This window comes from Salarias fasciatus, chromosome 13 (assembly GCF_902148845.1).
Source record: "Salarias fasciatus chromosome 13, fSalaFa1.1, whole genome shotgun sequence".
Taxonomy (NCBI): Eukaryota; Metazoa; Chordata; class Actinopteri; order Blenniiformes; family Blenniidae; genus Salarias; species Salarias fasciatus.
In genome coordinates, this window is record NC_043757.1 from 5,958,244 (window position 1) to 5,970,338 (window position 12,095).

A 12,095-nucleotide genomic window follows, 5' to 3' on the forward strand; every position below is an offset into this window, starting at 1 on the left:
GTCTCCTAGCAACAGGACGCTTAAACCTGCTGCAGTGCGACAGGGGAGACGAGTCGGCGAAACGGAGAATACAAACCTAATTTATTACATTGAAATAGCAAAAGCGTCGTTTTCTAATTTGCAGAGAATTTTTCTCAACAGTTTTGCCCTCAAACGTTAAATTCAATTGGTGAGTTTAGACAGCCGGCGGACAAAAGCTTTTGATGCCTTCATGGACTATGGGACAATCTGCCGTTCGATGAGAGAGGTCGTCCTGAATCATTCTAAACATCAAAACGGTCTTTTTTTTTTGGCTGTTTTAACCTTTTACTTACCCATGATATCAAGGCATTTATCAAATGAAATGAGATATATTTGAAAGTGACCGCTTTCCGACGGATTGTCTCGCTGGAGGAGCGTCGGTGTGGTATTTTACGTTGTGTCCGTGAACGCCTCAGATCCTGTCCCGTCCCGCAAAGTTAGCCAGCGTTAGCTGGATGCGGTTAGCCGGGAGGAGAGCGCCGCAGCATCAGCACCGCACGCACGCAATGCCCTAAACGCACACACCCGCGGGATTTGCCCAGCGAGTCGAGGTCGAGGAGCATCTTCCCGAGCAGATAAGTAGGTGACCTCCGTGTTGTTTGAGTGCGTGTGGCGGAAGCGCAGCGGGTTAAATGATGAGGACGGAGGAGACTCGGCCTGCGGGAGCATCGTCTGTCCCAACTTCACCATTTGTATCCATTAAAACTACAAACTTCACTCTCAACATATAGCACTCATTATTTATTTTGTTCAACATGAATAAAGCGTGTATTATCCGCACAGTGAACGCATGTTTTACTCATTTTACCTCCCTCAGCGACGGTCCAGTCTAGTCAAGTGCCATTAAAGTTAGGACACAGTGCTGAATGTAGATTAAAACGGGATGAATGATTATATAGATGATTACAACTCCAGAGGTGAATTATTGATTTGCATGCTTTTTGTTCATTTGGCTTTACCAACAGCTCTCATAAAGGCTGGTGCAGTTGGAGTCAGATGTGTTTTGCATGGACATTTTAACACATTTATCTGCAACAGGTCAGTCACATTTGATCCGAAAGGAGCCTCTTGGTGGTGGTTCGCACTGTCTCCTCATAGTGACCATAAATCATGTTAAATTACGGTTTTGTTGCCTCTCTCTGGAGATTGCGTTGTTTTTCTGCCTGTTTTCTACTTACACTCCAAAAAAATCATTGTGAGTGTGAGAGTCTGGGTTTGTTTCTCTTGTAGATTGCAATAGAAACCAAAAGAAAATCGAAGCTGGGATTCGTCAGCCCAGCGTTAAAATGACTTGTCTGTTGAAATGACTCTTGGGTTTATGATTCGCTGTTTGGGACTTTGAACATTTTTTCATGGAATCACTCATTTAATCTCACTGTATAATGGAAAAAATAGTCAACATATGTCAACTACTAGGATGGAGATTGTAAAGGGTTCTGTCATCCAAATCTTCCAAATATGAAACTTTTCAGGGCAGTACTTAAACCCAAACTGAGTTTTCTTTCTTATTTCTGCCAAATCACCTTCTGTGTTTATCATACCCCTCCTTTTTAAAAATTACACTTAGATCGTAGTTAACTTATCCACACAGTCTGAACTGAAGATAATCCAAATAAGATCTATTTTAGGTGTGCACTGTGCTATCATGCCCTGACGAATCAGGTAACAAACGAGGAACATCTGGACTGAGAAGAAATGGTGGCCAGCCTCTGATTCAGATCGTATTTGTCTTCACTGCCAGAGATGAGCCGCTTCTGCTCAGACAACAACAACTTTCCCTACGACAACAATGTCCTGGTCCTGGACATGGTGCTGGGGTCCCTGTGGGGCGTTCCTCAGCCCATCAACTGGGACAACGTAGCCAAGCTGGTGCCGGGCTTCACTCCGAAGGAGGTAACTAAAACTTCTTCACCAGCCCTCGTCCCGTCCTCCTGAGAGGCAGCCGTCAGGCCGGAGTGTCTGAGGAGGCAGTAATCTCCTGCACTGACGTGTCGTTTCAGTGCGCCCGTCGGTTCGAGGAGCTGAAGGGCTCCGGGGGGTTTCCTCACGTGGACAACCAATGCAACGCCCTGACAGAAGAAGGCAGCTGCCGGTCGGACGGCCTGTCCACCCTGATGGAAACTGGAGAGGCGGCGGAGAGGGGCGGCAGCCAGAGCAGCAGCAAAAACACAGGTGAGCAGATCAGGAAGCGTCACGATCTTTCTGTCTGCCGTACGATTCGCCTGTGTGACGCTTCGTTTTCTGCCGGCATCAGCAGCCTCCAAGTCGAGCGCCGCAGGGAGGGGGGGCGCCGCCGAGAAGAAAGAGAAGCGAGTATCGTCTGAGGAGGACGACAAACCCCAGAAGCCCCGGGAGTACGTCTCGATGGGTCTTGGCAGCGCCGGTCCTCTCAGCCGGAGCAGATCCTCCTCACACACCTGCTCTGCGGTCTCTCTTGCTCTTCCTCACAGCCCCAACATGGTCATCCACGTGTGCGACGAGACCAAGAACCTGAAGCAGGACTTCACGTGTCCCAGAGACCTCCTGGTCAAAGAGATGCGCTACTTCGCCGAGTACTTGTCCGTGGACCCGCAGAGGTGGGAGGAGGTGGACATATCGGTGCACTGCGACGTGCAGATCTTCGACTGGCTCATGAATTACGTGAGGAGGAACTCCGCCGGGGAGGGGAACAAGGACAAACCCCGGCTTGGTAAAGAAAACTAAACACAACAACAGTGTAAATAATGATAAATATGAGATTGCCTGAGCTATCACTGAATGTGCTGTGTGTGTGTGTGTGTGTGTGTGTGTGTGTGGTGGGTCACTGGCTGCCCATCTGCCTGTCTGTCTGTTGTGCGCTCTGCTCGGGTGGATCACGCTGGTGTTTGTTGGTTCCAGAGCCCAGCAATGTGATCTCAATCCTGATCTCCTCCGAGTTCCTGAAGATGGACACGTTAGTAAGTGTTGTGACTAGTGCAATCAAAAAAATTAATCTGATTAATTATAGGATTTGTAATTAATTCATCTAATTAATCGCATTTTAATCTAATATCTGCTTTAGCTCTCCAAGTGAAGAATTCAAATTCAGGGACTTTACAGAATTGTACTGCAGGACTCATCAAATGAATACACTGAGAAGAGAAGATTTGAAATCCACATTTTTGTTAATGATGAATGAAGCTCAGTCGGGACTTCTGATCCAAAATAAATTGTAAGCCCATTCAGGCAACTTAAATAACACTTTCAGTGTGTTTCATTAAAGAAATTCAAAATAGGAAAAAGTTTAAGTCAATCCCAGCAAACCAATTCGACCTGGTGCACGATTCAAAAATGCAGTACAAATATTGATAAAAAAAAAAATCTGAAATAAAATAAGGCTGAGTCTCAAATAGCCACTGAAGCAAACTACATTCAAAATGAATACTAAAGCTAACTTAATACAGCAATTTAAAATTAATACTACAAATACAACATGCCTCTAAATAAGACAACAGTTCCATTCACATTGAACTGCCACTCAAGTGTGCTATAATTAATCTTAGATTAATTTTTTAGTGCACTAATTTACGGTGTAATTAATTAATCTAATTAATGCACTAAAGTGACAGCCCTAGTTGTGACGTTGTCACACTCCGTGTGGCGATATGCTTCAGGCCTTTTGCTCGTCAGATGGAAATGAGCCTCGTTAAAATCTGAGCCGACGGGATTGGAGAAGGCGCTGGAGCCTCGAAATATATCAGCCTGGATGAAAACAAGAGGCCTACCCACAGAGCTTCAGGTTATTGTTGCATGCGTGTGGAGTTAAAGGATCATGAATTGTAATAGTGAGAACAGATCATTAAAACTGAAGTTTGTCCTGTTTGAGGAGCTGCTAACCGCTGTCCGTGGCGTCCGTGCTCAGGTGGACGAGTGCATCCAGTACTGCCACAAGCACATGAGCGCCATCGTGGCCACGCCGTGCAACATGAACTGCATCAACAGCAACCTGGCCACGCGCATCGCCGAGCTCTTCACTCACAACGAGGCCGACGACATCCGGGACAAGAAAGACAAGTTCAAGAGGTGAGACGGCCGGAGTTTCGGACGTCCTGCTCTGCTTTGTTCTGATTGACGTTTTGATGAAGCTCCTCATGTTGGATGACCTGAACTGGGTCTCCTGAACTCTGTAAAGATAACGGAGGATTTCCTTCTCTCCTTTTCATTCCCTGTTCGTCCGTCAAAGTAAACTGTTCCAGAAGAAAATCGAGCGTCTCTTCGATCCAAACCACCGCAGCAGAGATTCTCCGGGAAACGCCTCGACTCTGTACAGGTGAGCTTCAGACTCGCATTACTCTCTCTGCGCTGGCTGCATTTCTCATGGAGTGTCCGTCCGTCGGTCTCCTGCCAGGTGTGGCCTGTGCCTCAAGCTGCTGACCAAAGACACGGAGAGGAAGATTTCCTGTGTCCCGGGGAAAATCAACATCGACGCTCGTGGAGAGATCGTCTACACTCACACAAGGTCTCACAGACAGACGCCGTCGAAATGGAGGGAGTGTGTGTATCACTGCCTGGATTCTGGACTGTGGCGTGTGTTTGCAGACAGAAGAGCTGGGACGTGCACGAGTACATCACGAGTCTTCACGACGAGCTCAAGTCCTGGGTCCTGGTTTACTGGAGGATCTGGGGAACCATCAACCACCTGACCTGCTCCCGATGTCAGCAGGTCGCAGAGAGGGTGTGTGTGTGTGTGAGGGTGCGGTGCGGAGTGTGTGGACCTGACAGTGTGTGTCCTGGTGTGCAGGTGTTTGTGTGTGCAGAGCTGACCCGCTGCCAGTACCACCCCGACAGCGTGCTGTACCCCGGCATGGGCGCAGAGAGAGGCTGGCACGGCGCCGGAATCTACCCCTGCTGCAACCAGAGGGTGCTCCGCTTCGACCCCACCGGCATGCCCAAGGTACACACCCGGTGTGTGTGTGTGTATGAGACACTCCTGGATTACAGTGGGATCATTTGAATAAACAGAAATGTTATTTATTTTGGAGTAAAAGTGCACATTTGCAGGGGAGCACATAAGCGGTGCGCTGCTGCGCATGCGCTACCAAATTCAAAAATGCGTACTTCATGAAACATTGTAACGCTCATTTGCGTACCAGGATTTGGGGATAGCAAGGTGCGGATCTCACCCTACTGTCGGACCGGGGGGGAGGCAGTGATCACTAAGAGCTTTCTTTTCAGATGCAATGTTCTGCTGTTGTGAGTAAAATGTTTGTATATATATATGTATATATATACAATGGGGGAAATAAGTATTGAACGCATTAACTGTTTTGTCATTACATTTATTTCCAAAGATGCAATTCATGTGACATTTCTTCCAGACACTGGTATTAACTCAAATAATCCACACATGAAAAGAAATCACAACATTCAAATCCATAAATAGTGATTATGTGGAATTAAGTGCAATAACACAGGAAAAAAGTATTGAACACACCATGGGAAAGCTGTATAGTTTGTCAAGGAAAGGCACCATATCATCTCACACCTGAAAGTAATTAGTCTTTGTACTTCCTATAAGTGCAAACCAACATCAGCTGGGTTAGTGCTAATTGATGGCCCTATAAACAGGTTGTTTTTTCACCAAGTAGTCAAACAAGACACATCTCATGATGGGTAAAAGCAAGGAGCTCTCTCAAGACCTTCGCAGCCTGATTGTTGCTCAGCATCAGAATGGAACTGGTTACAGACTTATCTCAAAGAATCTGAGTATTCCAGTAAGCACCGTTGGGGCCATTATCCGCAAGTGGAAGAAGCATCACCTTATCATCAACAGGCCGCGCACAGGAGCTCCTCGCAAGATTTCTGACCAGGGAGTCAGAAAGATGGTCAGAAGAGTTCTCAAAGAGCCAAGGACCACCCGGAAAGCACTCCATCGTGCAAGACATGGAGGCAGCAGGTACAAGTGTTACAGAGAAAACGATAGGCAATGCACTCCACCGCCATGGCCTCTATGGACGCTCAGCCCGCAAGACTCCGTTCCTCAAAAAAAGGCATGTTGAAGCTCGTCTAAAGTTTGCTTAACAGCATCTGGATAAGCCTGTGGAATACTGGGAGAATGTTGTCTGGTCAGATGAGACCAAAATTGAACTTTTTGGCTGTCATACTACACACCATGTTTGGAGGAGAAATGGCACTGCACATCACCCAAATAACACTATACCAACAGTGAAGTTTGGTGGTGGAAACATCATGGCATGGGGTTGTTTCTCATCTCGTGGTACTGGCAGACTTCATATAATTGAAGGAGCAATGAATGGAAACATCTATCGGCAAATTCTTGAGATGAACCTCCTGCCATCCACCAGGATGATGAAGATGAGACGGGGCTGGACCTTTCAACAGGACAATGATCCGAAGCACACGGCAAAGTTGACTCTCGAATGGTTTAAAAAAAAAAGAAAATCAATGTGTGAGAATGGCCCAGTCAATCACCTGACTTAAATCCGATCGAACATTTGTGGAAAGAACTAAAGATAAGGGTTCACCAGAGGGCACCAAAGAATATTCAGGATTTGAAGACAATCTGTGCGGAGGAATGGGCAAAAATCACACCTGAGCAGTGTGGGCGATTAGTTCATACATACAACAAGCGTCTGGAAGCAGTCATTGCAAACAAAGGCTTCTCCACAAAGTATTAAACGAGTCTCAGATAGTGTGTTCAATACTTTTTTCCTGTGTTATTGCACTTAATTCCACATAATCACTATTTATGGATTTGAATGTTGTGATTTCTTTTCATGTGTGGATTATTTGAGTTAATACCAGTGTCTGGAAGAAATGTCACATGAATTGCATCTTTGGAAATAAATGTAATGACAAAACAGTTAATGCGTTCAATACTTATTTCCCCCATTGTATATATCTATGCCTCGGACGGCTCTGTTTCATCTACACTCCTGCCCCAGGGGTACAGCAGTGGCACAGGGACAAAAAGCTCGCTGCGCTTCTCCTGAAGCTCTCTGGCGCCCCCCAGGGGAGGTGCGCCTCACACTTTGAAAGCCACTGGTTTAAGTGATAAAAAGCAGATACTGTACGAGCACTTTTATTTTTCAGAGCTTTAAACACCACTATATTTTGTGAAAGTTACAAGGTTTCAGACATTCTGCTGCACTGCTTCTCTTCATTTTCAGTTGAAATTAAAGTAGGCTGTGTAACATTGTCCACCCATCCCTCTATTTTGTTCTTCCTGTAGGTAGGCGTGGGGAAAAAATATATTTAAAAATGTGAGGACCAAGCAACAACCCAAGGCTCTCCCCTGAGAACCAGACAAAAAACATTATGTGCACCCCCGCACATTTGGCACAGAATCTATGAGGTGACGCTGTGTGTGTGTGTGTGTGTGTGTGTGTGTGTGTGTGTGTGTGTGTGTGTGTGTGTGTGTGTCCAGGGCTGTAAGATGCGGGACCACATCGTGAGCGTCCCCGATGAGGAGAACTGTGACGAGGAGACGTCGGCCCGAACCCGAATCCTCAACGACCTGCTGCTGCACAGAGACGCCGTGTGTCTGTCCAACACGCCGCCTGCAGAGAGGTGTGTGTGTGCGCATGCATGTGTGTGTGTGTATCATGTCCACAGGCATGTCTCAGTGGTGTGTGTGTGTGTGTGTGTGTGTGAGAGCAGTGAGCAGAGCCCGTCCAGCTCAGAGAAGCTGCAGGACTGTGACGTCCTGCTGGAGCCGACCCTCCTCGGCCCGCTGAGGCCGGACGGCTGCACCGTGAGTCCCTCGCCGACACACACTCAGCCTTTGCTTTTGTTTTGTTTGTTTGTTTGTATCCGTTCTCATTCCGTCCACCTTTTCCCAGCAGTTCTCCTTCCTGAAGAACTGGAGTCTCCAGCTGGTAGGCCCCTCCTGCTCTCTGCGGCGCCTCGGAGTGCGTTTCCTCCGTAAACGCCGCTCTCTCCCTGCAGAGGCAGCAGTCTCTCCTGTCAGAGGACGAGGAGTACACCACGGGGTCAGAGGTCACCGAGGACGAGGTGGGCGACGAAGAGGAGCAGTCCAAGAAACAAGGTGCAGCAGATTTATGACGTGATCATCTTTAAAGTCTATTCAGACACTCCAAAGCTTCAGAGTTTTCAGTAAATACTGTAGAAAAGAATAAGTTTCACTTTGTACAAGACAATCATAATGAAAATATTAAATTATTTTACATAAATTCCATTATTAAATTGCATCTTAAACAGATAATTAACATGTCATGAGTTTTCTGTGTTGATGATATAATCCATGTTATGTAATAAATGCTCATGTAGAGAACAAGAACTTTATGATGCCACCAAGTTTTACGTGATAATTAAAGCTTTCTATCAGCTTTAAACTGACACTTTCCCTGTAACTCAGGATCAGGTGATTAACCGCTGACGATATAATGTGATAACATCCTTTATATGTCATAATATTAAGTTTTAATATGATAAATTAGTATGATGTTATAATAAGATAAAGATCATTACGAAGTCTGTTATTAGATGATATTATGTGGTGAAATCACACCTCAGTTATTTGATAAAGTCTCAGTATGTATTGTGAAAATATTGCTAGTATTTTCTGGTAAAATTAAGTTCGTCACTTAATAGTGTATAAAAAAAATTGAGAAATTCTTTGGATTAAATTAAATAAAATTATTATTGAATATTAATTGAATTCATTGTGTCCTCTAGTATATATTATTCTGTCTGTGTAGATGAACATAGAGGACACACTGTAGTCATAATAACAACAATAGTAACAATGATTTATTTTTAGATCACAGACTGAAGTGGAAAATATCTCAGGTGAATCTTTGACGCTCTCAGTGGAGAGCGGCTCTGTCTTTATTCTCTGTCCATCGATCTTCAACCCGTGAGCCTCTCCTCCTCCTCTGAGCTCCAGGCGACGTCTCTCATGTCTTTGCTTTCTCTTTCCAGCTGCGAAGAAAGCCAAGAAGTCCCACCGACCCCTGAAGAAACAGATGTCCTCTCCCAACTTCCAGCGGAAGGAGAAAGTGGACAAAGTCAGCCTCATTTCACTCAGACTAGACCAGATCTCCTCTAGTGATTCACTCGTAGTCATTTCTTGTCACTGCATGTCCGAGTCCTACTGAATTATTCTTGAGATCTGTTGACAGGAATGTGGATGTTTGTGTTTCCCTGCAGACTCAGACGAGGGACAGCACTCCCTTCACGTGAGTCCTCGCCTCACCGCTCCTCCCTCCAGTCCTCGGCTCTGTCGTGTTCACGAGCAGCAGGAGATTTTCCTTCTGCTCTTGAATTTCTGTGCTTGTTCAGATTGAAGTTAACTCACACACACACAGAAAAAAAAAAAACGGTTGAAGTGAGCTCAGTCCAGATGTTTCTATAAAAGCAGGGCTTTGTTTTGGAGGTAAAATCTGTTTTTGCGTTAGATTTCCAGGCCTGGAGCGGATGGGCTTTTATACATTAAAAAAAAGCTTATGCAATGAAATGCACCAGGTTTTGATGAGCATCAGCCGTCATAAAAACACACAGATTTCTTTGCTCCGGATGAAGCAGTGGCTGACATTGAGGATGAGGCTGGTGTCAAATTACAGGCTTGTTGCGTAAAGTCAGAGGAAAGAGACAGGAGCTGAAACGAACAACACAGAGCGAAGTACAGCCACTTCCTGAGACCAGCCGTTTGATCTGACTGTAAATCAGCGTTACACACACACACACACACACACACACACACACACACACACACGTAACACTTGGTAAAAAAAACTGAACACAACAACGGTGTAAATAATGATAAATATGAGATTGCCTGAGCTGTCACTGAACGTGCTGTGTGTGTGTGTGTGTGTGTGTGTGTGTGTGTGTGTGTGTGTGTGTGTGTGTGTGTGTGTGTGCGTGTGCGTGCGCGTGCTGCAGCGTCAGCATCCAGAAGAGTAAGTGGGACAGCTCGCGGTCGCTACGCTACAATCAGGACGCTCAGAGAGAGGAAGGTACGGCACAGTGTAGCACAGGAGCTGGTCCTCATCCCGAGGGGCACGTCGACCAGTGTGTGTGTGTATGTGTGTGCGTGTGTGTGTGTGTGTGTGTGTGTGTGTGTGTGTGTGTGTGTGTGTGTGTGTGTGTACGAGCAGACCAGCGCCGCATGGTGGAGATCATCGGCCACCTGACCAAGATGAGGTTCGGAGAGCAGGAGCAGAGCCGGTCCAAAGACACCAAGGAGGTAACGAGAGTGAAGAGGTCTCTGTGGTTTCACATCACCTGGAGGGTGTTTATCCACACTGCGTGTGTGTGTGTGTGTGTGTGTGTGTGTGTGTGTGTGTGTGTGTGTGTGTGTGTGTGTGTGTGTGTGTGTGTGTGTGTGTGTGTGTGTGTGTCTGCGTTTGCTCTCAGCCTGTAGGTGGAATCTACTCCAGACTGGAAGCTCAGTTCAAGAGCTCGTCTCAAACCCGACAGACTGCAGAGAAAACACCCAGGTACTCTTCTCTCTCACACACTTTCTCTCTCTCACACACACACACACTCTGATGATGTCCCTCTGTCTGCTGGAACAGATCTAAAGTCCGCTACGCTCAGATCAGAACCACGTAGAGCTTGAGATGTGAAGTGAAGATCTTCGTTCTGCAGAGAGGAGGAACTCCGTCAGCAGCATGCCTCTTGCTGCCCTCCTCCTCCTCCTCCTCCTCCTCCTCTTCCTCCTCCTCCTCCTCCTCTTCCTCCTCCTCCTCCTCCTCCTCCGCTCCACTCAGGTGACCATGTCCGATCACCGTCAGCTGCTTCCTCCGTCTCTCAGCTCGCCGTGGAGACTTCTGGGAGTTTCTCCTCAGGACGATGTGAGAAGTCCAGCTCATCTCTGCCGGGTGTGAAGAGGGTCGGACGACAGATGGACAGAAAAACTCCATGATTTATCACTAAAAGAACAAAACAAAAGAAGCCAGCTTGAAATCCAAACAAATGTGAAGTAAATTATTACTGAAAAACACAGAAACATCCTGGAAACAGAATAAAACTGAAGTATGAGAAGAAAGATTGCATGAACGAAAGAAAGTGAATAAATTTATGAGTAAAACTATGAGAAATTAAAGAAAAAATAACCTTAAAACGTGATTTAAAAAAATCTACATGTTTTAAAGTTATAATTTTGAGTTGATTCAGTTGGCTTGAGGCAAAAATAAGTCTGAGTTACATTTAAAATAATAATAAGGATAAAATACTGAAATATTACCTGGAAATCTGGTTCAGGAGGTTAATTAGAAAAAAACTGAGTGTGAAAAACTTAAAACTGATTTTATGATTGTAAAATCAACCTTTTGGATTAAAGCTAGAAAACAAAAGTCTTTAAGAAGTATTGTGATAAATTTCAACATTGGAATTGACAGTTTCAGTAGTAACAAAAGTAGATTCGAAAAATGAGTAATATTTCAAAGAAAACATGAAGTCATGTATCAATCAATAAATCCAAGCTTTAGACTCAATTTGAGATTAAAAATTAAATGTGACCTGAACGTATTTCATGAGAAACTGGATCAATATGCAGTATTTTAAATGAGCAAACAGTAGAAGTCTCAGTAAGATTCTCTCTCAGTACAATGAGGGAAAAATAAAATGAAACAAGTGGAAAAAATTAAATATTCAAAATATTTCAAAAATGCCAAAATTCCAGATAAGAGCGAGAAAATAGAAGATCCAGTGTTTAAAAAGACTGATGGACCTGAACGAGCTGCGTCACGACACAGAGAATGAAAAGTCTGGATTCTGAGGTTGTTGTGTTTTGTTTTTTTTTTCCTCCGGATGCTTCTGTTTGAGCTCCTCCAGTTAACCTGCTGATAACTAACCCGGCGTTGCCATGGCGACGCCTCGCTGCTCTGTCCTGTGTGACTGCACTGATCAATAAAAACTAGAGACGACCTGATCCTCCCTCCGAGTCTTTGGTCTGACCAGCAGGGGGCAGCAGAACTCTTTCAGAGGGAGCTTCTGCAGTTTGACCTTTGCTCCCAGCAGGTGATTCAGGGGCTTTGACCTCTGACCTGCCTGTCTTTATGTGTGAGTGCGTGTGAGATGTTGTCCAGTTGGATGCCCGAAGAGAGGAAACGACGTGTCGGCAGCCG

General features: G+C 45.5%; 1 protein-coding gene across 2 annotated transcripts; it reads left to right on the forward strand.

Annotated features, from left to right (window-relative positions):
• The first annotated feature begins 578 nt into the window (after nt 1-578).
• On the forward strand, nt 579-11,733 carry LOC115398873 (uncharacterized protein KIAA1841 homolog). Of its 2 annotated transcripts, none has more exons than XM_030105870.1 (21): nt 579-600; nt 1,763-1,914; nt 2,022-2,193; nt 2,276-2,375; nt 2,472-2,710; nt 2,899-2,957; nt 3,902-4,062; nt 4,223-4,309; nt 4,388-4,498; nt 4,579-4,702; nt 4,781-4,933; nt 7,427-7,569; nt 7,660-7,753; nt 7,845-7,877; nt 7,948-8,047; nt 8,944-9,029; nt 9,172-9,200; nt 9,907-9,980; nt 10,122-10,210; nt 10,381-10,463; nt 10,542-11,733. In XM_030105870.1, the coding sequence occupies exons 2-21, from the start codon at nt 1,765-1,767 to the stop codon at nt 10,576-10,578; spliced, it is 2,124 nt and encodes a 707-aa protein (XP_029961730.1). In that variant the 5' UTR covers nt 579-600; nt 1,763-1,764; the 3' UTR covers nt 10,579-11,733. The 2 variants fall into 2 exon arrangements, with proteins under 2 accessions (XP_029961730.1, XP_029961729.1); XM_030105869.1 differs by lacking the exon at nt 579-600 and adding an exon at nt 987-1,059.
• Nucleotides 11,734-12,095: the final 362 nt, after the last annotated feature.

What these genes read in the sequence shown, in the direction of transcription:
- LOC115398873 (XM_030105869.1), top strand. Translation starts at nt 1,029, where the DNA reads ATGGACATTTTAACACATTTATCTGCAACAG. An exon ending in ATCGTCTACACTCACACAAG is followed by an intron (nt 4,499 to 4,578) that starts GTCTCACAGACA and finishes GTGTGTTTGCAG; the next exon opens with ACAGAAGAGCTGGGACGTGC. An exon ending in AACACGCCGCCTGCAGAGAG is followed by an intron (nt 7,570 to 7,659) that starts GTGTGTGTGTGC and finishes GTGTGAGAGCAG; the next exon opens with TGAGCAGAGCCCGTCCAGCT.